The sequence below is a fragment of the Suncus etruscus genome, chromosome 7 (genome assembly GCF_024139225.1).
Source record: "Suncus etruscus isolate mSunEtr1 chromosome 7, mSunEtr1.pri.cur, whole genome shotgun sequence".
NCBI classification, from domain to species: domain Eukaryota; kingdom Metazoa; phylum Chordata; class Mammalia; order Eulipotyphla; family Soricidae; genus Suncus; species Suncus etruscus.
The window spans coordinates 64349352-64376999 of NC_064854.1; the positions used below are offsets into that span (position 1 = coordinate 64349352).

Consider the following 27648-nt stretch of genomic DNA (forward strand, 5'->3'; position numbering starts at 1 on the left):
TGAAATACAAGACTGGCAATATATTATTAACTATTAAAGTTGGACGATGATGAAATGAAAGTTAGTTCTACTTTCTTATATGGCTGGAATTTATATATATATATACTACGTACATTTTGGGCCATAATGGTGGAAATAATATTTTTCATTATATTTCAAAAACATAAATAAGAAAGATAGCACAATGGTTGAGGCTCTAGCCTTGCATGCAGCTGGACCTCATTTTGATCCCTAGCCTCCCACAGTGTGCACTAACCACCACTGAAGTGATCTCTGAGCAAAGAGCCAGGATTTATCTCTATGCACTATGAGATTGTGGCACCTCAAAATCTCCACCCAAACAAAAAATGGATATGAGTTCTAAAAGATGCACTGTTGCACATTTTTAAGTTTTAATGATGAAACAATATTTTTAAAATATTATAACACTTTAAATCATTATTGAAGTATTTTAATGAGGCTGAAATACTGATTAGTAAGCAATAGTTTTCTTATGAAATGGCTCCGTAATAAGGCCAACGTACTAGATATTCAAGTGTCACTGTCCTTTCAAAGTGGTTCCATCACAAAGTAACAGTTAATTTAAACAGGATATTTAGTAGGAAAACTTGCCTCTACAATGGAGGTAGAAATATTACCGTATTTGCCAGCGATGACTGGGCGTATAAAACGACCCCCTAATTTTTCAGATAAAACATAGGTTTAGGTCTATATTCGCTGCATCAGACAGAACGTTCCTGTGCTGCAAGTGCTGCATGTGTTCCTGTCATGTACCACAGTGAGCCAATCACAACAAGCAAAGGTTTAAAGGTTATATTGTAATAGACTTCCTCTCTGACGCCAATCTGAGCAGGCTTTTTACAGTGTAGATTCCGGTCCAGAACATTGTCTAATTTGCATGCATAAAAAGCCTGCTTGGGGAAAAAAAACCAGCTAACCTTTGCAAAAGCTGGCTCCCTGTGTGTGACACCAGGCGGGGAAAATCCGCGAAAGTACACCGGCCCAGTGGGGCTCAGCTGTGAAAGACTGTGAGTGTGACCTGTCTATGTCTGTCTACTGTCCTCTTGCGTGAAACTCTTGCGAGTGGGGCAAAAAGAGCCTCCAGAAACCTCGCTCGCCCAGACGCCATTTTCAGGGAGGGACTTCAGAGCATAAAAACCGGCTAACCTTTGCAAAAGCTGGCTCCCTGTGTGTGACACCAGGCGGGGAAAATCCGCGAAAGTACACCGGCCCAGTGGGGCTCAGCTGTGAAAGACTGTGAGTGTGACCTGTCTATGTCTGTCTACTGTCCTCTTGCGTGAAACTCTTGCGAGTGGGGCAAAAAGAGCCTCCAGAAACCTCGCTCGCCCAGACGCCATTTTCAGGGAGGGACTTCAGAGCATAAAAACCGGCTAACCTTTGCAAAAGCTGGCTCCCTGTGTGTGACACCAGGCGGGGAAAATCCGCGAAAGTACACCGGCCCAGTGGGGCTCAGCTGTGAAAGACTGTGAGTGTGACCTGTCTATGTCTGTCTACTGTCCTCTTGCGTGAAACTCTTGCGAGTGGGGCAAAAAGAGCCTCCAGAAACCTCGCTCGCCCAGACGCCATTTTCAGGGAGGGACTTCAGAGCATAAAAACCGGCTAACCTTTGCAAAAGCTGGCTCCCTGTGTGTGACACCAGGCGGGGAAAATCCGCGAAAGTACACCGGCCCAGTGGGGCTCAGCTGTGAAAGACTGTGAGTGTGACCTGTCTATGTCTGTCTACTGTCCTCTTGCGTGAAACTCTTGCGAGTGGGGCAAAAAGAGCCTCCAGAAACCTCGCTCGCCCAGACGCCATTTTCAGGGAGGGACTTCAGAGCATAAAAACCGGCTAACCTTTGCAAAAGCTGGCTCCCTGTGTGTGACACCAGGCGGGGAAAATCCGCGAAAGTACACCGGCCCAGTGGGGCTCAGCTGTGAAAGACTGTGAGTGTGACCTGTCTATGTCTGTCTACTGTCCTCTTGCGTGAAACTCTTGCGAGTGGGGCAAAAAGAGCCTCCAGAAACCTCGCTCGCCCAGACGCCATTTTCAGGGAGGGACTTCAGAGCATAAAAACCGGCTAACCTTTGCAAAAGCTGGCTCCCTGTGTGTGACACCAGGCGGGGAAAATCCGCGAAAGTACACCGGCCCAGTGGGGCTCAGCTGTGAAAGACTGTGAGTGTGACCTGTCTATGTCTGTCTACTGTCCTCTTGCGTGAAACTCTTGCGAGTGGGGCAAAAAGAGCCTCCAGAAACCTCGCTCGCCCAGACGCCATTTTCAGGGAGGGACTTCAGAGCATAAAAACCGGCTAACCTTTGCAAAAGCTGGCTCCCTGTGTGTGACACCAGGCGGGGAAAATCCGCGAAAGTACACCGGCCCAGTGGGGCTCAGCTGTGAAAGACTGTGAGTGTGACCTGTCTATGTCTGTCTACTGTCCTCTTGCGTGAAACTCTTGCGAGTGGGGCAAAAAGAGCCTCCAGAAACCTCGCTCGCCCAGACGCCATTTTCAGGGAGGGACTTCAGAGCATAAAAACCGGCTAACCTTTGCAAAAGCTGGCTCCCTGTGTGTGACACCAGGCGGGGAAAATCCGCGAAAGTACACCGGCCCAGTGGGGCTCAGCTGTGAAAGACTGTGAGTGTGACCTGTCTATGTCTGTCTACTGTCCTCTTGCGTGAAACTCTTGCGAGTGGGGCAAAAAGAGGCTCAGAGGAGCACGGCCGCTCCGCTTCGCTACGCGGCCGTGCACTCTTTCTAAGGAAAGAACTCCATTGCAACAAGAAGGAAAAATCACACTAAGAACGGCGCTATATCACAGAAGCAAACATTTCTCTCTGGACTGTCTTCTCTGTTGCATGCTCGGGCCTAAGATTTGACCCAGTGTGAGGCTTCATCCACGGAGGACTCCCCTCCCTTAGAGGCAAGTCAGCCCATCCAGAAAGGGAGGAGCCAGAGGAGTGTGCTGCCTACATCATATAGACAATGAATACCACTACAACACGTAGAAAAACCCACAATACAAGTGTGACAATGGGGAAACAACGCAGGCCAGCATCAGACATAGAGAATGAAGATGACAATTCTGAGGACCAGATAATGACTGAACAACTAATCAACCTCTCAGATAAGGACTTTAGACTAGCAATATGGAAGGTGCTCAACAGACTCCAAGAAACCATGGATCGAGTTGAACAGAACACTAATAACAACCAAGAAAATATGAAGGCAGAAATGACAAAACTCCAAACTGAAATAACATGTCAACTAACAGGACTGAAAAAGTCAGTAAACGAAGTGAATGACAAAATGGATAAGCTCTGGGACAGGGTATCAGAAGCTGAGAATAGACTTGGTGCTGTGGAAGATGAGACACATAACAATTCCATACAGCAGGAGAGATTGGACAAAAAACTTAAAGCAAATGAGCAGACAATTGAAAAATTAGTCAAAGAATGGGAACAGACGAAAATAGAAGTCTATGATAAGATCAACAGAAACAACTTAAGAATCATTGGAGTCCCAGAGACCCAGGAAGAAAATTTCCAGGAAGAATCAATGGTCAAGAACATCATTAAAGAGAAACTTCCAGAGCTAAAGAATATATCTGATCAAATCCTGCATGCCCGAAGAGTACCAACCAAAAGAGACCCCAGAAAAACCACCCCAAGACACATCCTAGTCACAATGACAAATCCCACAGATAGAGACAGAATTCTGAAAACAGCAAGATCAAAAGGGGAAATCATGTTCAAGCAAGCTTCCCTGAGATTTACAGCAGACCTGTCACCAGAAACGCTCAATGCCAGAAAGCAGTGGTGGGATATTGTGACAAGACTGAATGAAATGAATGCTTCACCCAGAATACTATACCCAGCAAAACTCACTTTCCGGTTTGATGGAAGAATACATGGTTTCACAGACAAAAAACAGCTCAGAAACTTCACAGACACAAAACCAGTCTTAAGAGAAAAACTGAAAGACCTAATCTAAGACAAGACTACCCAAAAGACACACCAAATTTTGAAATAAAGATGGCGTTAAATCCCAGGACAATTCTTTCTCTCAACGTCAATGGACTAAATGCACCAGTTAAGAGACACAGAGTGGCTAAATGGATCAAAAAACTCAATCCAACCTTCTGCTGCCTACAAGAAACGCACCTGAATAGTCAGAACAAACATAGACTCAAAATAAAAGGCTGGAGAAAAGTTATCCAAGCAAACAACACCCATAAAAAAGCTGGAGTGGCCATACTAATATCAGATAATGCAAACTTTATACTCAGGAAGGTTGTAAGGGACAAAGACGGACATTTTATATTAATCAAGGGGTACGTAGAGCAGGAAGAATTCACTCTCCTAAACATATATGCACCGAATGAGGGGCCAGCAAAATATTTAATACAACTGTTGACAAATCTGAAAAATAATATCAACAACAACACAATAATTGTGGGGGACCTTAACACGGCTTTGTCAACACTGGACAGGTCAACCAGACTGAAACCCAACAAGAATATACTAGACCTGAGGAGAGAAATGGAAGAAAGAGGCCAAGTGGATATATATAGGACACTCCATTCCCAGAAACCTGGATACACATTCTTCTCCAATGTACATGGGACATTCTCCAGGATAGACTACATGCTGGCACATAAAACATACCTCCATAAGATCAAGAGGATAGAAATTTTGCAGACTACCTTCGCTGACCACAAGGCTCTGAAATTATTTGTGAACTCCAAAGGGACTCAGAAGAAACACTTTAACACCTGGAAGTTAAACAGCCTCATGCTCAATAACCAGTGGGTCCGAGATGAAATCAAGGAGGAAATAAAAAGGTTCCTGGAAACAAATGACAATAAAGACACAAACTCTCAGAACTTATGGGACACAGCAAAAGCAGTACTGAGAGGAAAATTTATAGCTTTGCAAGCACACATCAGGAAGGAAGAAGGAGCTTACCTGAGTAGCTTAATGACACAGCTAATAGAACTAGAAAATGCTCAACAAAAGGACCCAAGAATAGGAAGACAGAAGGAAATAACAAAGCTGAGAGCAGAAATCAACGAAGTGGAAACTCAAAAAATAATCCGAAAGATCAACGAAAGCAGAAGTTGGTTCTTTGAAAAAATAAACAAGATTGATAGACCACTGGCAAACCTAACAAAGAAAGAGAGAGAGAGAAACTTGATAACTCGTATCAGGAATGAAAAAGGAGAGATCATTACTGATATGACAGAGATTCAAAGGGTAATCAGAAACTACTTTGAAAAACTCTACGCCACTAAAAATGAGAACCTGGAAGAAATGGATAAATTCTTGGACTCTTATAATCTTCCACGGTTGAAGGAAGAGGATGTAGCATATCTAAACACCCCCATCACCATTGATGAAATTAAAACAGTAATCAAATGTCTGCCGAAAAACAAAAGCCCAGGTCCAGATGGATTCACTAATGAATTCTATCAAACTTTCCAAGAGGAACTACTGCCAATCTTGGCAAGACTTTTTCATGAAATTGAACAAACAGGAACACTTCCAAATAGCTTTTATGAAGCCAACATCACCTTGATACCTAAACCAGACAGAGACGCTACCAAAAAAGAAAATTACAGACCAATATCACTGATGAATGCAGATGCAAAGATCCTCAACAAAATCCTGGCAAATAGGATTCAATGCCTCGTTAAGAAGATCATCCACTACGATCAAGTAGGTTTCATCCCAGGAATGCAAGGCTGGTTTAACATCCGTAAATCTATCAACATAATACACAACATCAATAACAAGAAAAATAAAAACCACATGATCATACCAATAGATGCAGAGAAAGCATTTGATAAGGTCCAACACCCATTCTTGATCAAAACTCTCAGCAAGATGGGAATGGAGGGAACCTTTCTCAATATAGTGAAGGCCATCTACCACAAGCCAGTGGCAAATATTATCCTCAATGGAGAAAAACTGAAAGCCTTCCCTCTAAATTCTGGCACAAGACAAGGCTGTCCTCTCTCACCACTCCATTCAACATAGCACTGGAAGTACTTGCTATAGCGATTAGGCAAGAAAAGGATATCAAGGGAATCCAGATAGGAAAGGAAGAAGTCAAGCTCTCACTGTTTGCAGATGACATGATACTCTACTTAGAAAACCCTAAAGACTCTATCAAAAAGCTTCTAGAAACAATAGACTCATATAGCAAGGTGGCAGGCTACAAAATTAACACACAAAAATCAATGGCCTTTCTATATACCAATAGTAATAAGGATGAAATGGACATTAAGAAAACAACCCCATTCACAATAGTACCACACAAACTCAAATATCTTGGAATCAACTTGACTAAATATGTGAAGGACCTATACAAAGAAAACTATAAAACTCTGCTCCAAGAAATAAGAGAGGACACACGGAAATGGAAACACATACCCTGCTCATGGATTGGCAGGATTAACATCATCAAAATGTCAATACTCCCCAAGGCATTATACAGATTTAATGCCATCCCTCTAAAGATACCCATGACATTCTTCAAAGAAGTGGATCAGACACTTTTGAAATTCATTTGGAACAATAAACACCCTCGAATAGCTAAAGCAATCATTGGGAAAAAGAATATGGGAGGAATTACTTTTCCCAACTTTAAACTGTACTACAAAGCAACAGTTATCAAAACAGCATGGTATTGGAATAAGGATAGGTCCTCAGATCAGTGGAATAGGCTTGAATACTCAGAAAATGTTCCCCAGAGATACAACCATCTAATTTTTGATAAAGGAGCAGGAAATCCTAAATGGAGCAGGGAAAGCCTCTTCAACAAGTGGTGTTGGCACAATTGGATAGCCACTTGCAAAAAATTAAACTTAGACCCCCAGCTAACATCATGTACAAAGGTAAAATCCAAATGGATTAAAGACCTCGATATCAGCCCCAAAACCATAAGATATATAGAACAGCACATAGGCAAAACACTACAGGACATTACAGGCATCTTCAAGGAGGAAACTGCACTCTCCAAGCAAGTGAAAGCAGAGATTAACAAATGGGAATATATTAAGCTGAGAAGCTTCTGCACCTCAAAGGAAATAGTGCCCAGGATACAAGAGCCACCCACTGAGTGGGAGAAACTATTCACCCAATACCCATCAGATAAGGGGCTAATCTCCAAAATATACAAGGCACTGACAGAACTTTACAAGAAAAAAACATCTAACCCCATCAAAAAATGGGGAGAAGAAATGAACAGACACTTTGACAAAGAAGAAATACGCATGGCCAAAAGACACATGAAAAAATGTTCCACATCACTAATCATCAGGGAGATGCAAATCAAAACAACGATGAGATACCACCTCACACCCCAGAGAATGGCACACATCACAAAGAATGAGAATAAACAGTGTTGGCGGGGATGTGGAGAGAAAGGAACTCTTATCCACTGCTGGTGGGAATGCTGTCTAGTTCAACCTTTATGGAAAGCGATATGGAGATTCCTCCAAAAACTGGAAATCGAGCTCCCATACGATCCAGCTATACCACTCCTAGGAATATACCCTAGGAACACAAAAATACAATACAAAAACCCCTTCCTTACACCTATATTCATTGCAGCTCTATTTACCATAGCAAGACTCTGGAAACAACCAAGATGCCCTTCAACAGACGAATGGCTAAAGAAACTGTGGTACATATACACAATGGAATATTATGCAGCTGTCAGGAGAGATGAAGTCATGAAATTTTCCTATACATGGATGTACATGGAATCTATTATGCTGAGTGAAATAAGTCAGAGAGAGAGAGAAAAACGCAGAATGGTCTCACTCATTTATGGGTTTTAAGAAAAATGAAAGACACCCTTGTAATAATAATTTTCAGACACAAAAGAGAAAAGAGCTGGAAGTTCCAGCTCACCTCAGGAAGCTCACCACAAAGAGTGATGAGTTTAGTTAGAGAAATAACTACATTTTGAACTGTCCTAATATTGAGAATGTATGAGGGAAATGTAGAGCCTGTTTAGGGTACAGGCGGGGGTTGGGTGGGGAGGAGGGAGATTTGGGACTTGGGTGATGGGAATGTTGCACTGGTGATGGGTGGTGTTCCTTTTATGACTGAAACCCAAACACAATCATGTATGTAATCAAGGTGTTTAAATAAAAAAAAATTTAAAAAAAAAAAAAAAAAAAAAAGCCTGCTTGGGTTGGCTGAGTGAGAGAGGTGGTCCGAGCAGCCTTGCAGTGATTGGTGCAGGATCGAGTTGGAAAATTCATTTTGTGGCAATATTCAGACAATTTTCGTTTAGTGGCATATTGAAACATTTTTCGGAATATACTCAGCGTATAAGACAACCCCCAATTTTCGGTTGACTTTTTTTTTGTTTCAAAAGTCATTTTATACACCAGAAAATACGGTAGTCACTATTTTCTGCATCTTCCTTCTTTATAACAACTATTTTTACTTTCCAAATACATCAAGAACTCTAATTTAGTACAATTCAGAGAATTTCATGTTTTTAAAATACTTATACTTCATATATATATATATATATATATATATATATATATATATATATATATATTTGACTTTTCTTCAGAAAACAAGCCAAAGCAAAATGACAATAATTTAAAAATGATTTTGTGGGGGAGGGAATTTGGTGCTACACTTAGTGGTGCTCAGGGTTTACTCTTGGCTTGGTGTTCAAGGATCACTCATATTGAGCATAATTAGTGTTGAGGACTGAACCACATTAGCCATGTTCAAGGAAAGTGCCTAACTCTCCAGCCCTGAAACTGATTTTAAGTGAAGGAAATTGGGCTTAAAATGCAAATTTCTAATTATTCTGTTTATATGGCTTCTTTGATCAATTAATAATCATAATTTGAGAGATAATATTTTAAATATTGTGAACTCACAGTACTTCGAAGTTTATCCAGAAGTAAATTTAATTGTGTCTGTGAATAAAAGGAAATCAGTTTATTTCAAAGAGAAAAGTAAAAATTAATATTAGATTAAAATAACATGCAATAATGGTAAACAAACTTCAGCAGATAAATATCATGCACAATCTATGTAACATCATATATAATTAACCTATTTTACTATATATAACCTACATTATAGTACATATATTGTACATGTAATTAAAAGACTAAAAATTAGCAACATTAAACATATGCATGCACACTTCCAGGTGAGGTGAATGAAAGAAAAATTGACAGGCAAGGAAATACATAAATAAAAATTAAAGGGCTGACTCAAAGACTAACAGAGAAGAATCTGAAGAGGCTGGGATTTGAATATATGCAAGCAGGGCATAGTTTGTGTCACTCGCCAGTAAGTGATGTGATACGATTTTAAACTGAATGTAGATGCATTAAAAATACCACATATAGTACATTATTAGTATTTTTCTTTATAACAGTTATTATAAAATTATCCTGCCTAGCTAGAGAAACTCGTTTTACTATTATAAAACTTTAGTTTTTTTTTTTAAGTTGGACACTTTCTCAAAAAATAAATTGACAGTAAACATTTCAGTTTACTACATTTTCTTGTTGTGTTATTATTTTGAGGAATGAGAGGACTTCCAAATAATGATCAGGGTGTCTGAAAACCACGCTCAGCAACACCCAGACAACCCAGGGCCAAAGGTAAGCTGCATCTGTGGTGGCAGTGTTGAGGGGGTTACCAAGGGTCAGACTCACCACACACATGTTTCTTATCTTTGTTTTATCTCCTCTACCCACTTTCTTGCTTTTATTAACATGAAATGGTTTATAAATACCTCTGATTCAATACATTAACATCATGTGTTCTGCTTCTCAAATAAAGTTCACAAATTTTATAATTGACACATCAGACTACCAGAAGAATATAAGTGCAAAGTTAATTTATTGGATCAATCATAGCTATTAACAATACAAAAATAATAAATATGACTAATAAATCACCAATCAAGTAGCTCATTACCACAAGTTAGACACTGCATTAAACTTTTCACAGGCATTTTCATTTTTAAAATGCACAATTTTAATTAAGGGTTATTATTAGCCTCATGTTGACAGGTAGAGAAATAACTAACTTGCCCAAGATCATGTACTTGGTAATGATAAAACTAAGATTATAATATAGGTCTGACATCAAATTTTACTTTCTTATCCCTTACACCACTGTATACTTCAGATAATATAGGCTTATGTTAAAAAAATAAACTTATCACTGGATAAAAAATATGTATTTAGCCATGTCCTCTTATCTGGAGGGCAGAGTTGTAACAGTGCTAATAGTCTGGATACCACCAGCTGAAAGTAAGCATAAGAAAGCATGGAAAGAAAAAATTGTCACGAAAACATTCTTCAAACTGAGCATAAGTGGAGCAGCAAAAATAAACTAAAGATACCTGAAAGAAGGTGGAATGTCCATAATAAAATATTAGAAGTCAAGAGCATAGACTGCCTTATGCAACTTCATGCTTTGCAGTTTATTTTTATTTTAGAACATACAACTATTCATGCATATATTGACAGAACTAGATTTCTGTCAGAAGAATCACTCCTGCTAAAAGATTCATTGTCTAAAGAAGTTGCTTCTGAGTAGAAAATGTTTGTGTCTCAGAAATGTTAGATTAAAATTCTATTATAAATGCTCGATATATATATATATATTTTTTTTTGGAAGGGGTTAAGACTACACCCAGAAATGCTAAGGTCTTACTCCTGGTTCTGTGCTCAGATGACACTCTCTAAAGTGCTTGGAAAACCATCTGTGATTCTGGGGTCAAATGGATCAGCTAATTTTAGGTCAATCACCTGTTCTAGCTCTCCAAACTCTAAATTGATTTTATTTGTATGGTCTTACATATATTGAATCTGATAAGCTATTCCTTTACATTTAAAATAAAGAATAAATTATTCCATTAAAATCATTTAAAATGAATCTGAAATATTTTATAAATAACATCACTAAGAGCCAAAGTGAGCACAGTTAGTTTGGTGTTTGACTTGCACTCGGCCAACCCAGATTCAATCCCCAGCATCCCATATGGTTTCCTGAGTTGCCTGGAATGATTTCTGAGTGCAGAGCAAAGAGTGACTTCTCAGCTCTGCTGGATGTGACTCAAAAACCAAAATAATAATTAATAATAATAAATAATAATAATGTCAATCAGTTACAGCTTTCAGATGTTTAATATGCAAAATGCCTCTGATTGTATCTAAATTAAAGACAGATGAGACTATATAAAATATTTTAACAAGAAAATTCAAAGAGGGGCCAAAGCGGTGGTACAGTGGTAGGGAATTTGCCTTGCATGCCGGCTGACCTAGGACGGATTGCCTCCCCCAATTCCTCCCCCAGGTCCCCCAAGCCAGGAGGATTTCTGAGCATATAACCAGAATTAACCCCTGAGCGTCACTGGGTGTGGCCCAAAAACCAAAAAAAAAAAATTCAAAGAATGTTTATTTTTGTGTATATTATTTAAAATTCCAAGCATGCTTCTGCCAGCAAGATTACTACAATACAGGAGGAAAATACTTAATGAATTGATAGGCATTTCACATAGACTAATGCACAATTTCTAGTCAATCTCTTATCTTGTCTTAAAAAATACTGGTCGAGGGGACCACTTATACTAGCAGACCTGGGGGTAAGGGTGGGGGATATGGGATGCAAGCTGGGAAAGGGGGTAGAGGGAAGACAACTTTGATGATAGGAATTCCAGATTCAATGTTAATATGTACCTAAAATATTACTGTGAAAGATGTAATCCACTTTTGTCAAAATAAAAATTATTATAAAAAATAGTGCTCAAGAGTTTTAGGGGATGATAACTAATGTACAAAACTGATGATAAAGTTAGACATTTTATTCCATTACCTGAAAAGATACTAAAGGCTTTCTTCTATGCTTACACTTAGAATAAATTTACTATTTATAAACATAGCTTTATTAAAATATGATTATTTTCTATTTATTTCAGAATGAGTATATTAATAATAGTATAAACTATTGTCTTATTTTATATTTACTAAATATGAGACAGAATTTCATTATACTATGAAACTATGTAAGAGAAAGTAAACCTAATCCTTTATGTTACTAAAATTAACTTTATTCATTAAACTTTTGAAGTTTTTCTTCTAAAATTTATTGTAATTATGTAACAGGTTATAAAAGTGTTAATATTTATATATTGATGCACATTTTCCACACAAAAGTGCCCCAAACTTTCAATCACTGTCCTGACATAAAAGTTTTAAAAATATTTTTCTGTGGTAAATACTCAATAATTATCTGTTTAATTTCTTAAATGTATTGTGTAAATATTCCTTGGTATAATGTCAAAGAACAAATATTTTTAAAAAAATTACAAAATTAATTTTTAAAAGTAAAGTGTAAAATAAGCGATTTAAAGAATTTGCCATACAGAGCACTCATTTTTTACAAAAGCAGTAAGCAAATTTTAGTGTAATAAGCACAACCATAAAGCGACATGAAAGATGGTTCTTTTTAGCATGGCAACTGCTCAGAAAAAGAGTAGATGAAGCTGATCATTTACCTGAAGCCCTGGCTGAGCCTGCTTTTCCTCTCTCAACTCAACTAGTCCTCTCTAGACACTCCAAGCTGGACTACTCCAACTAAAACAAAACTGCTAAATGAAGAAGGAAACAGAAAACACATGGGAAAGAGAAAGTTTGTAGGTCAACCAGAACAGAAAAGAGAACATTTGGAGAAGTAACCAGGCATGTTAAGCACCGAGAAAGAATATTCATGAAATGAGGAACATTTCAGTATGTTATACTATTACTGTCTACATTATATTATTTTGCATAAAACATTAACAATGCAGAGTCTTCTGCTGAACTTCAGTTGTGTGATTGCCAACAGTGATCTACACTATTCTCTATAAGACAGCACATTCTAAATGCAGTTAAAATTGTTAATAGTTAATTTAACACAAATACCTTAAACTTGTTTCCCACACTAATGAAGCTAAGTTTTCCTGCTTTTTGCTTAGTATCTTTGTTGTTATTTGTGGATGATTCAAATAGTTCTCGAATAAACTTATCCCTGGATTCACATATCAAGGATTCAAGAGACATATGTAGGGCATCATTATTTTTCTCCACAAACTGGGTCTGAAAAAGAAAACAACAAATTGGTTGGCACAGCTTTTTTTAATATTTTTTATTTAAGCATCTTTCTTACAAACATGTTCGTAGTTGGATTGCAGTCATTTAATGTACACCCCCCGCCATCAGTGCAATATTTTCCCCCAGCAATGTACCCCATTTCCCTCCTCCCCATCCACAGCCAGTATTCAGGAAAGGCATTCTATTTCTCGCTCACTCTAATTTTCATGGTAGTTGTTACTGTAGTTATTTCTCTAACTGTGCTCATCACTCTGTTGTAAGCTTCATATCATGGACTGGTCCTTCCAGCCCTCATCTCTAATATCTCTGGGTATTATTACCATGCTATCTCTTATTTTTTTTTAAATCCCACAGATGAATGAGATTATTATCTATCTCTCACCCTCAGCTTATTCCAGTCAGCATAATAGTATCCATGTCCATCAATTTCATGCCTTCATTTTACCTAACAGCTGCATACTATTCAATTGTGTAGATGTACCACAGTTTCTTTAGCCACTCATCTGTAGTTAAGAAATTAGATTATTTCCATATTCTGGATGTTGTAAATAGTACTGCACTGAATATGAGTGCAAAGGGTTTTTTGTATTGTGTTTTAGTGTTCCTAAGGTATATCCCTAGTAGTGGTTTATCTGGATTATATGAAAGTTCAAATTTCCAGTTTTATGAGGAATATCCATATTTTTTCCAGAAGAGTTGGATTACACAGCACTCCCACCAGGAGAAAATGAGAGTCCCTAACTCCCCATATCCATGCCAGCACTAGTTGTTCTTGTTCTTTGTGATGTGAGCCAGCCTTTGTGGCATGAAATAATACCTCTTTGTTGTTTCAATTTGCAAGATCCTGATGATTAGTAATGTGGAGCATGTTTTCATGTCTCTTTTGGTCATCTGTATTTCTTCTTTGAGGAAATATCTGTTCATTTACTCTCCCCAATTTTGCTGAGGTTATATGTTTTGTTCTTAAGTTCTGTCAGTACCTTGTATATCTCATTCGCTTATTATGGGTATTGGGTTGGTTTCTCCCATTAGGTGGGTAGCTTTTGTGTCTAGTCACTGTTTCCTTTAAGGTACAGAAGCTCAATTTAATGTAATGCCATTGTTTATCTCTGCTTCCACCTGTTGAGAAAGTGTTGTTTCCTCCTTGAAGATGCCTTTGGTCTCAAAGTCATAGAGTGTTTTGTCTTGTTGTTTTTTGGTTTTTTTTTCCTATATACCTGTTGGTTTCAGGTCTAATATCAAGGTTTACTTCACTTTGATTTGACCTTAACATAGGTTGGAGTTCACTTTTTTTTGCATGTGGAAGACGAGTTGTCCAAAATAACTTGTTGAAAAAGCTTTCCTTGTTCCAGTTTCACACTTCTTACCATTTTATCAAAGATTAATTGATTGCATGTCTGGGGAACATTATCTGAATATTAAAAACTATTCCTTTTATCTGTCTTTAAGCCAATACAAGGCTGTTTTAATGACTATTGCTTTGTAATACAATTTAAATTGGGGAAAGTGATGCCTCCCATATTTTTTCCTAGGCACATACTATAGAAATGATCCCTGAGCAATCATTGGGAAAAAGAATATGGGAGGAATTACTTTTCCCAACTTTAAACTGTACTAGAAAGCAATAGTTATCAAAACAGCATGGTATTCGAATAAGGACAGGCTCTCAGATCAGTGGAATAGGCTTGAATACTCAGAAAATGTTCCCCAGACATACAAACACCTAATTTTTGATAAAGGAGCAGGGAAACCCTCTTCAACAAGTGATGTTGGCACAACTGGATAGCCACTTGCAAAAAATTGAACTTAGACCCTCAGCTAACATCATGTACGAAGGTAAAATCCAAATGGATTAAAGACCTCGATATCAGATTCAAAACCATATGATATACAGAACAACATATAGGCAAAACACTCCAGGACATTACAGGCATATTCAAGGAGGAAACTGCATTCTCCAAGCAAGTGAAAGCAGAGATTAACAGATGGGAATATATTAAGCTAAGAAGCTTCTGCACCTCAAAGGAAATAGCGTCCAGGATCCAAGAGCCACCCACTGAGAAACTATTCACCCAATACCCATCAGATAAGGGGCTAATCTACAAAATATACAAGGCACTGAGAGAACTTTACAAGAAAAAAAAACATCTAATCCCATCAAAAAATGGGGAGAAGAAATGAACAGACACTTTGACAAAGAAGAAATACAAATGGCCAAAAGACACATGAAAAAATGCTCCACATCACTAATCATCAGGGAGATGCAAATCAAAACAAAGATGAGATACCACCTCACACCACAAAGAATGGCACACATCACAAAGAATGAGAACAGTGTTGGCGGGGATGTGGAGAGAAAGGAACTCTTATCCACTGCTGGTGGGAATGCCATCTAGTTCAACCTTTATGGAAAGCGAGATGGAGATTCCTCCAAAAACTGGAAATCGAGCTCCCATACGATCCAGCTATACCACTCCTAGGAATATACCCTAGGAACACAAAAATACAATAAAAAACCCCCTTCCTTACACCTATATTCATTGCAGCACTATTTACCATTGCAAGACTCTGGAAACAACCAAGATGCCCTTCAACAGACGAATGGCTAAAGAAACTGTGGTACATATACACAATGGAATATTATGCAGCTGTCAGGAGAGATGAAGTCATGAAATTTTCCTATACATGGATGTACACGGAATCTATTATGCTGAGTGAAATAAGTCAGAGAGAGAAAAAAACGCAGAATGGTCTCACTCATCTATGGGTTTTAAGAAAAATGAAAGACATTCTTGCAATAATAATTTTCAGACACAAAGGAGAAAAGAGCTGGAAGTTCCAGCTCACCTCAGGAAGCTCACCACAAAGAGTGATGAGTTTAGTAAGAGAAATAACTACATTTTGAACTGTCCTAAAAATGAGAATGTATGAGGGAAATGGATAGCCTGTTTAGAGTACAGGCGGGGGTCGGGTGGGGAGGAGGGAGACTTGGGACATTGGGTGATGAGAATGTTGCACTGGTGATGGGTGGTGTTCTTTACATGACTGAAACCCAAACACAATCATGTATGTAATCAAGGTGTTTAAATTTAAAAAAAAGAAAAATAATATATTGTCTACATTTTCAAGAATATGCAATTATGTGCAGCTTCTACAACAGTTAGTACAGGCACAAAAAAAAAAAAAAGAAAAGAAAAGAAATGAGCCCTGAAAGTATAGTCTTTTTTTTTTTCCTAGGATTGCTTTATCTGTTTGTGAAATATTATTGTTCCAAATTAAATTCAGGAGGGTTTGATAACTTCTTTGTAGAATGTCACGGGTACCCTTAAAAGATTGCATTAAATCAAGGGTCTCAAACTTGCAGCCGCGGGCCATTTGCAGCCCTCCAAACAACATTTTGTGGCCCACGGCTGGCCTTCAAATATCGCAGTATTCACGATTATTTGCTTACCGAATAATTGCAATAAAAATCGCATTAGTAAGAAAAAATTGCATTAAACATTCGCATACCCCGAGCAGTTCCGTTCGGGGTATGCAAATGTTTAATGCGATTTTTTGCTATTTTTTTCTTACTAATGCGATTTTTTTATTGCGAATATTCGGTAAGCAAAGTCCCTTATGCGGCCCTGCCTCATCCCGACTTTGCCTCCTGCGTCACCCAGGTAAATTGAGTTTGAGACTCCTGCATTAAATCTATACAATGCTTTGGGGACTACTGCATTTGTAATGATGTTAAACCTCCCAATCCATGAACAGGATATAAGACTCCGTTTCCTTATGTCTTTTTTTATTTCTTGCAGGAGTGTTTCCTAGTTTTCTTTGTATAAGCCTTAACCTCATTACTTTAGTCTAAAGAATTTGATACCTGCGATACTACACTACATGGGATGGTTTATTTCTTCTCTATCGTAAGTTAAGTATGATAGAGAAGAAGGCCATATTTTTGCATGTTAATCTTTTAGCCTGCCACTTTCCTATATAAACCTATTGTTTCCAGATGCTTTTTGGTAGAGTCCTTAGCGTATTCTTAATATAGTATGTCATCAGCAAACAGTGAAAGCTTCACTTCTTCCTTTCCTATCTGGATGCCCTTAAATATCTTTTTTCTTTCCTAATTTCTATGGCAAGTATTTCCACTAGTATGCTTAATAGGGATGGTAAGTGGGGAAGTCTTGACTTGTACCACCTTTTAGAAGAAAGGCTTTCATTTTATCTCCATTGAGTATATTTCCCATGGGCTTGTGGCAAATGTCCTTCACTATATTGAGAAAAGTTCCTTCTATTCCATTTTTTTGAGAGTTTTATCATAATGGGTATTGGATCTTATCAAGTGCTTTCTCTGCATCTTTTAACATGATCATGTTATTTTCTTTTGTTGATTCAGTGTGTTATATTGATTGATTTGCTTCTCTGGACATAGTGTATGACCTCCTTGATGAGGTGCCGGATCTTACATGCTAGGATTTTTGTTGAGGATCTTGGCATCTGTGTAAAACAGGGCTATTGGTCAGTACTTTACTTTTTTTTTTTTGGGGGGGGGCGGTGGTTCTCTGTTTTTGGTGTCAGGGTATTGTTAGCTTCATAAAAAACTATTTGGGAAGGTCTGAAAGAATTTGTTAGCAAATCCATGTGGACCTGGGCTTTTGTTCTGGAGAAAAGTTTTTAATTACCATTTTAATTTCCACAATAAAGATGGGTCTGCTCAGATATGCTAGACTATTTTGGTTCAACCTTTGGAGGTTATAAGAGGTCAAGAATTTATTCATTTCTTACAAATTCTCTTGTTTTGTGGCATAGAGTTTCTAAAAGTACTCTCTAATTACACTTGGCATGTCTGTAGTTATCTCCCCCTTTTCTTTTTTTTTTTCTCTTTTTTTTTTTTTTTTTTTGGTTTTTGGGCCACACCCAGCGGTGCTCAGGGATGACTCCTGGCTGTCTGCTCAGAAACAGCTTCTGGCAGGCACGGGGGACCATATGGGACACCGGGATTTGAACCAACCACCTTTGGTCCTGGATCGGCTGCTTGCAAGGCAAACGCAGCTGTGCTATCTCTCCGGGCCCATCTCCCCCTTTTCATTTCTAATTTCATTTATTAAGTTTCTCTCTCACCCTTTCTTTGTGATTTTTGCTAGTGGTTTATTGATTTTTTTTTTCAAAGAACCAACTTTTGCTTTCATTGATATTCAGATTGTTTTTGAAGGGGTTTCCAGTTATTGATTTGTGCTCTAAGCTTTGTTATTTCCTTCTGCCTGCTCATTTTTAGTTAATTTTGTTGATCACTTTCTAATTTTATAAACTGAAGAGTGCCTGTAAAGCTATAAATTTTCCACTTAGTACTGCTTTTGCTGTGTCCCAAAAATTCTGATAATTTGTTTTCATCTCATTTGTTTACAGGAATTTTTTTATTTCCTTTTAGTTTCGCCTCTCACCCACTGGTTATTCCATAGTTAGCTGTTTAATTTCCAGGTGTTAAAGTTTTTCCTGTGTGTCTGTAATTCACTTCTAATTTCAATGCATATGATCTGAGAAGGCAGTTTGTACAATTTCTATCCTCTTGATTTTATAGACATATGTTTTATGGGCCAGCATGTGGTCTATGCTAGAAAATAAGCCATGTGCATTATAAAAGAATGTGTATCCAGTTTTTTGGGATAGAGAACCTTATTTATATATACTTAGTGACTCTCATCTATTTCTCCTGATAGAGCTGGTTTATCCTTGCTGGACTTTAGCTTGTTGACCTATCATAAACTGACAGGTTGATGTTGAAGTCTCACACTATTATTTGTTGCTATTGAAGCCTTTCTTCAAATCTGTCAGTGATTGTTTTAAATATTTCTATTGCCCCTCATTGGGTGAATATTTGTTTATGAGTGTGATTTTTTCCTGTTGTACATATCACTGGATTAAGAAATATCTATCTCAGGTCCTGAGTGGTGGTGCAGTGGTAGGGCATTTGCCTCGCATGCAGCTGACCTAGGATGGACCTCAGTTCAACCCTTCAGTGTCCCATATGGTCCCCCAAGTCAGAAGCTATTTCTGAGCACAAAGCCGAGAGTTACTCCTGAGCATTCACCGGGTGTGGCCCAAAAACCAAAAAAAAAAAAAAGAAAAAGGAAAGAAATATCCACTTCTGTTCCTTATAACTCTTTTAAATCTAAAGTCTATGTCATTTGATGTTAGTATTGCCACTCCAGCATTTTTTTAATAAATTTTAATGTGACCAAAGTGAATTACAAATCTTTTACAGTAATACATAATGATATTAAATCAGAGGCATTCCCTCAACCAGTATTGTCCTACCTCCATCCCTGTTCCCAGCATGTACCCCATTTCCCCCTCTTTTGACACCAGACTTCTAGTATAACTTGTCTCCTTTGTGTATAGCTTGTTGTAGACTTGGTATCAATTCTGTTGTCATTGACTTTGGATTTGATACAAGTCTGATTATTTTTTTTATTTCTACTCAATGTTCATATGACTGTTTGGTCTTGGTACCATCCATTTTTTTCCCCTCAATTTATGAGGCAGAACAAGATGATTCAAGTTATGTGGTTCTGATTTTATTATCCACAACTGAGTGGAAAGTTTCTTCACACCACAAAAAAAGACCTTGGGGTGTAGTAATGAGCATTAATGAGGCCAGTAGTTGTTCCCATGACAGTATGCTTCAAGGGCAAAGAAACCCTGAATCTCTTAGGCCAAGGGAATTCCCTTTCTTACTTTCCCAATACTTACTGTGCCTATACAAAAAAAGGGGTGGGGGTACAAAACCATGCCACACCAGCACTCTTTCTTTTTTTTCTTATTTTCTCTTCTTTTTCTTTTTTCTTCCTTTTTCACTCCTGTGGTTATTATTTGGTGATTTTGTTGCTGCTGGGTGCTTTTTATTTTTTGGTAGTTGCTATCTTTTTTTTGTTTTGTTTTGTTTGTTTGTAAAAACTGTTGGGTTTTCTTTCTTTTTTTTTATGCTTTTTTTCTTTTTTTTCTTTGTCTTTTTCCAGCAGAACCACACAACTAGAATCATCTTGTTCTGCCTCATGAATTGAGGGGTAAAATAAAAATGAATGGTATCAGGACCAAACAGCCATATGAACATTGAGTGGAATTAAAAGATGATCCGATTTAAACATCAAACCTAAAGTCAATAACAGAATCAATACCCTATCTACAACAAGCTATACACAGAGGAGAACAATTCCACTAGCACTCAGGGGGAAAAGGGGAGATATGGGACACATGCTGGGAAAAGGGGTGGAGGGAAGACAACCCTGGTGGTGGGAATGGCCCTGATTCATTGTCACTATGTACCTTAAATACTAGTGTGAAAGATTTGTTATTCACTCTTTGGTCACAATAAAAATTATTATTAAAAAAAAGTTATGTGCTTCTGTTTAAAGAAAAGAAAGAAGAAATAAAGAAAAGAAAGGATAAAAATGGGGAGGAATTTATAACCTTTAGAGGTTATAAATATCAATTTAAAAGAAGAAAGGGACAAAAAGAAGAAAAACATAACAAAAAAGGCAAAAAAATATATAAGAAACAGTAACAAATAAAAGAACAAAAAAGCAAAACAAAAACAAAAAAAATCAAACAACCAAAACCAGTGACTAAAAAAGCACCACAGCAATAAAGACAAGAACCATACAATAAAAATAAATAAAATTAAAAAAAACCGACCAAACAATAACCATGAGCACAAAATAAAAAGAAAAATATTAAACTGTGCTTCTTCTTCTTAAGGGAGTTTTTTGGCTTGACTGACTGTTCTCTAACCTTTGACTTTGAGTCTATATTTATTCTGACTATTCAGAATACCTAGTCAGGTATATTTCCTGTAGGCAGCAAAATATTGGGTTCAGCTTTTTGATCCATTTTTCACTTTGTGCTCTTAACTGGTACATTTAGTCCATTGATGTTGAGAGAGATAATTGTCATTGGACTTAGTGTGTCATCTTTTTGTAAGAGTCTGGTAGGTCTGCTGGTCTGTCTTGTCATAAAGTTGATGTTTAATTTGTCTTTTAAAGCTGGTTTTGAGTCTATACAGTTTCTAAGCTATTGTTTATCTGTGATGCTATGTATGCTTCCTTCAATTCTGAATGTGAGTCAGACTGGGTGAAGTACACTGGCAAAGCATTCATTTCTCTGAATTTTGTCACTGTATCCCACCACTTCCTCGGGCCTTAAGGGTGTTTTGTTGTTGTTGTTGTTTTGTTTTGTTTTGTGACAGCTATGCTGTAAATTTTAAGGGTGCTCCTTTGAATGCTATTTCCCTTTTTGATTTGGTCGGTTCAGTATTCTAACCCTATCTTTGAGATTTATCACTGTGACTAGGATGTGTCTTGGGGTACTTTTCTTTAGATCTCTTTTGCTGAAACTCTTGTGGAATGCAGGATTTGGTGTTATGCACTCTAGTTCTTGGAGTTTCTCGACAATGATTTCATTGATTGTTGATTCTTCATGGAGTTTTCTGCCTGGGTCTCTGGGACTTCAATGATTCTTACATTGTTTCTGTTGAGTTTTTATCAAAGACTTCTATTTTCATCTGTTTACATTCTTTGAGGATTATTTCCATTGTTGGATCATTTGTTTTAAGACTTTTCCAATCTATTCTGTTGTATGGAGTTGTTATGCATCTAATCTTCCAGATCACTGATTATGTCCACAGCTGCTGTTACTCCATCAGAGAGACTTTCCAGTGAGGTTTTCCTTTTGCTTATCAAGTTTGTCAGTACTATTATTTTAGTTTAAAGTTTTAGCATTTCTACTTTCATATCTTCTTAATTCTTATTTGTGGTCTATTCAGTTCGTACTGTGTTTTATTTGAGTTCTATGAGTATCCACCATATTTCTTCTCTAAAGTACTTATCTGAGAAGCGAAATAGGTGGTTTTTACTTTTCTGGTCATCAGAGCTGACCAGAATTCTTTATTTTCTAAGCATGGTTGTGGCTTGTATTGTTTCCCCATTGTCATGGTTTCAGTGTAGTGTCTTCTACATGCTATGCTGGCATCCATTAACTAAAAAAAGTATGTACCCATAAAATAAAGTGGAGTGATCATGCTCCTCTGGCTCTCCTTGATGGCAGGGTCACCTGCCTGGTGATCCTTCTGGGAACTACCACACAGACTCCCCTTTCTGAATCAGTCATTGATGGCAGGACACACTGACCTGCCAATTCTTTCTGGGTGTTGCCAAATAGAGTTCCTTTCTGCTTAGTCCTTGGTGGCAGGAGTCATTTACCTGATGATGCTTTTTGGTCACCCAAACAGACTCCCTTTTCTTTCCCAGTCGTTTATGGCAGGGGTCACTTACCTGGTGATGCTTTCTGGGCACCACCAAACAGACTCCCTTTTTCGCCTCAGCCTTTGATGGTATGGGTTGCTTACCTCCTTTTGGCTCATCTTATATAATTTCCCAGCAATGTCCAGTCAATATTTCTGGGATAAGTGAAATTTGCCATAGCTGTGCTGTTCCAGAACCCACCTGCCATTGTGAGTACAGAGAACATCTAACACTGAGAAACTGGCTTTCTAATTTTATTTAATTAAAATGCAAGTAGCTAGATGTAACTAGAAGTTAACCATACTTTTTAGCATACAACTTCAACTTCAAATGACTTTTCTCCCGGTAAAAGCCATACTCACTGTTTCATAGCATACAGCTCCTGCAAAATGCCTGATAATAAAACCTTCATCATCTCTGATGTTCCTATGAATTGCCAGCTTTGATTTCCTTGGAATCTGAAATAAATGGATAAGATAGTTTGTTAAATTCTAAGATAATATATAACTTACTTTATAAATTATAGAATATAAAATACTTAAAAACATATAAGTGATTTTTATGTTTTTCACAATTATGCTCCTTTAAAGATCTTTAGTAAGCTTTGAGTACCAGTGAAGGGGGCAAAAGAAATAATACAGAGGTTAAGTCACTTCTCTTGCACAGAGTCAACCATGGTTGATATTCAAGCACTTAAGATTGAACCCTAAGCACAGAACCCTGAGAATCACCAGATATGTCCAAAACCCCAATAATGCTGGGGCCACCAAATGCTTAGGAAGGCCCCAAAGTGCCAAGAATTGTGCCTTATTATCTCTGCATTGTCTCTCTTTCTCCTCATACATCCTTTTAAAGGTTTCTCTTCTTATTAGAGAGTTTCAATTTTGGAACAGAAAACTCACAGTAAGTCGGAAATGATCTTTGTGCTTCTGATGAACAACAGATGTAAAGTGCTGGTCACTTGGCTGAGGAAGGCGATTTTCTTCATCCAAAATATCCAGTACTCCTACTAATTTTGCTTCAATTAAATCTATTTCCAAAATATAAAAAATTCATAAAGCTGAACATCAGTATTTTTTAAATAAAAATTTTAATATGTCACCTTAAAAATTTGTGAGCAACTGCTGATAAACATTTCAAGGTGAGGTGAAAAGCAATGAGATTTGTAAATATTCTCTCAAAATCTCTACAAAAATATAAAATTCTGGCAATTTATTAAAGGTTTGGGGTTATCACAAGTTTTAGGAAAATTTCATAAAGTGACCACTATAATTAATACTGCATCTCTAAGCCAGGAAAGATACTGAGGAACTAAAAACTATTATAAAGGAGGTGAAACTTTTACATATAAATTCACTTAAAGATTCTGAAAAGTAAAATAATATCACTATTATAATCCTCTTACTTCCAATTCTAGCATGAGTTACTGACTCAACAGTCAAAGGGCTTTCTAAAACAAGCTTACCTGATAGTTGATTTTCCAAATGAAAAAGATAAGAAACACTAGTGAGTTTCAAGCATTTTATAGTGATAGGGAGTTTAACTTGCATGCAACTGACCTGGCTTTGACCCCCAGTACCTCACAAGAATAATCCCTAGGTGTGGCCCAAAAGAAAAACTACAAAAGAAACACTACCAACTGAACCTTAGTAAAATTACATTAGTTTTCAAATAACTGAATTTGATGTATTGATAAGAAAAATAAATTCCTACTTTAAACTGAGAAGCAATGTACTTCAAAGGAAACAGAAACTAGGATCCAAAGGCTATCAAGAGAATGGGAGAAACTATTAGCCCAATACCCATTTGATAAGTGTATATCTAAGATATACTAGGTACTGACAGAACTCAATAAGAAAAAAAATCAAACCCCATTCAGATGGGGAGAAGAAATAAAGACATTTACTCAAAAAAGAAATACAGATAACCAAAAGTCACAGGAAAAAATACTCCACATCACTAATCAGAGAAATACAAATCAAATCAACAATGAGGTATAAAATAACACACCAGAGACTGGTACACATCACAAAGAAAAAGAACAACCAGTGCTTGTGTGGATGTGGGGAGAAAGAAACTCTCATTCATTGCTGCGCGGAATGCCTTCTAGTCCAGCCTTTCTGGAAAACAATATAGTGCCCAGGATACAAGAGCCACCCACCGTGTGGGAAAAACTATTCACCCAATACCCATCAGATAAAGGGCTAATATCCAAAATATACAGGGCACTGACAGAACTTTGCAAGAAAAAAAAAACATCTAATCCCATCAAAAATTGGGGAGAAGAAATGAACAGACACTTTGATAAAAAAAGAAATACAAATGGCTGAAAGGCACATGGAAAAATGCTCCTCATCACTGATCATCAGGGAGATGCAAATCAAAACAACGATTAGATACCATCTCACACCACAGAGATTGGTACACATCACAAAGAATGAGAACAATCGGTGCTGGCAGGGATGTGGAGAAAAAGGAATTCTTATCCACTGCTGGTGGGAATGCTGTCCAGTCCAACCTCTATGGGAAGCGATATGGAGATTCCTCCAAGAACTGGAAATTGAGCTCCCATTCGACCCAGCTATTCCACTCCTAGGGATATACCCTAGGAACACAAGAATACAATACAAAAACTCCTTCCTCACACCTATATTTATTGCAGTACTATTCACAATAGCCAGGCTCTGGAAACAACCAAGATGCCCTTCAACAGACAAATGGCTAAAGAAACTGTGGTACATATACACAATGGAATATTATGCAGCTGTCAGGAGAGATGAAGTCATGAAATTTTCCTATAAATGGATATACATGAAGTCTATCATGCTGAGTGAAATAAGTCAGAGGGAGAGAGATGCAGAATAGTCTCACTCATCTATGGGTTTTAAGAAAAATAAAAGTCATCTTTGCAACAATCCTCAGAGACAATGAGAGGAGGGCTGGAACTTCCAGCTCACTTCATGAAGCTCACCACAGAGAGTGGTGAGTGCAGTTATAAAAATAACTACATTGAGAACTACCATAATCATGTGAATGAATGAGATAACTGGAAAGCCTATCTAGAGTACAGGTGGAGGTGAGGTGGGATGGAGGGAGATTTGGGACATTGGTGGTGGGAATGTTTCACTGGTGATGGGGGGTGTTCTTTACATGAATGAAACCTAATCACAATCATATTTGTAATCAAGATGTTTAAATAAATAAAAAAAAAAGAAGCCAAAAGGGAGATTTAGAAGGAGTTGAAAAAAAAAACATGGAAATTGAGCTCCCACATGATCCATCAATACCACTCCTAGATATATACCCTAAGAACATAAAACCACATTATAAAAATGCCTTACGTACTCCTATGTTCATTGCAGTAACAGTCAGAATCTGGAAACATGCCAGATGAGCAACAATAGATGAACAGCTAAAGAGGCTGTGGGATATCTACACAACAGAACCTGTTGGTGTACCTAGCTAAAACCCTGAAGTTGGGTGCAAAGACCCTAAGACCCACCCATATCTGGGAGGGGTCTTGGGAACCGGATAATAGGTGTAACTACCTGCAAGACCTCCCATTTCTGGGAGGGGTCTGGAAAAGGATAGATAAACCTCTGAGCCAGGGGATTCGGCCCCTTTGGCCGTTTCTCTCTTGGCCCGGCTTGGCTTCCTGGCTTTTGGATCTTTGGGCCGCATGGAGCCCAAAGGGAAGATGGCTAACAGGAGATAAGATGCAGGGCTAGCAAAATATAGCTGAATGCTTAAAAGGTTGACATAGGCCACACACCTGTGGTGGCTAGGGCATAAATAAAGATGATTCTTCCTGAAGCCTGCGTGTGAGTGATTTCACCTGGGCCTGGAACTCGCCGGCTGCATGGAGGTTGCAGAGCCATGTGGGCTGGATGGCATCATCCACCATCCAGCCCCATCGTTAATTATTTAACACAACATCTGGCGCTCCGAACTTTGACCTGAATCCTGGACCCAAGAAACCAGCAACAATGGTAATATTTCTGCTTTTCAGTTTCATTTTGGCTCTTTTCGGGTGCACTAAGCCCAAAACACTGGGCCACGTGCAGCCATGTTCAAACATGGCCGTGACCCCTTCTAGGGAAACAAGGGCAATTAAAACAAAAGAGGTGGAAGCTTGCATCACCTCCAGCCCAGGCCCAGGCCCAAAACTGAAACTTTGTTACAAGAAACAAAAACCTTGGCCTCTTCAAAAACTTATTAAAAGTCTAAATTGGAAACGGAGGAGAAAAAAGACTGTATTTAAAGTGGACTGATTTTCTAAAAATGACCTTTGGCTTGAATTTGGATTTCGACTTTGGAAATTTCGAACTGAACTTTTAGTTTAAATCACTTGAAACTCTGAACATCCATAAGCTGCTTCCAAAGTGCGCCCGGAGGGAAAAATAAGGCAGCGGTGAAGCCCCTCCAGCATCAGAAAAGTGGCCGAAAACTTGCTTGCAAAGTGCGCCCAAAGAAAAAAAAAAGGCTGCGAAAAGCTCCAAGCGGCTGGGCTCGGCTCGGCTGGAATCTCGGCTGGGATCGGCTTGGCTGGGCTCAGCTTTGCCCGGAAAAGCGAAAAACCTGGAATCCTCGCTCCAGATCACAAACCGGCAGCGGAGCCTGGAACTACGTAAGAAAGCCACGTGGTAAGATCAGCGTGGGACAAACCAACATCTGAACTTTAAAAGTTTACAAAAGCCACGTGGTGAAATCAGCGTGGGACAAATTAATCTAAACTATGGTTTTAGGTGTAGAAAATTAGTGGGTAGTAATATTTTACTCATAGTTGGTGATGGAATAAGTTTTAATTAGTTAGTGGTTAAAAAATAAAAATATAAGGGAGGTAATACAAATTAGCCCATTTTAACATCTAATTTCTAACCACCTGCATCTTTGTCTTAGTCATTTTCTTTATGATTTAAATGTGTTTTGTTGTCTTTCAAAGTTAATATTTTCAATTGCAAAATGTTTTACTGTGTATTTTAATGTACTTAGCCTGTTTTTAAAATGTATGTTATGCATGTATGCTGCAGTACTTGTGTATAGAAAAGTTATAGGAACAATGAAGTTCCCCCAATATAGTTTAAAAATATAGGAACATGAAAGTTCCAAAATAGTGCTTGGTAAAAAAGCATTAATAGAATTTTAGGTTACAGGTGTAAAGTATATTTTGCAAATGATATGTTTTTGAAAAGGGCTGGTATATTAATTTTCACT

At 37.9% G+C, this 27648-nt stretch overlaps 1 protein-coding gene across 2 annotated transcripts in view; it reads right to left on the reverse strand.

The window, feature by feature from the left end:
* The window catches only part of MYO6 (myosin VI), a 205469-nt gene that overhangs the window by 53301 nt on the left and 124520 nt on the right, over nt 1-27648 (reverse strand). For both annotated transcript variants that reach the window (XM_049776811.1, XM_049776810.1), the window contains exons 16-19: nt 23337-23464; nt 22797-22892; nt 12962-13135; nt 8912-8950 (exon numbers count right to left, since the gene is read on the reverse strand). In XM_049776811.1, the coding sequence (XP_049632768.1) occupies nt 8912-8950; nt 12962-13135; nt 22797-22892; nt 23337-23464 (437 nt within the window). The remainder of the gene's footprint in view (nt 1-8911; nt 8951-12961; nt 13136-22796; nt 22893-23336; nt 23465-27648) is intronic.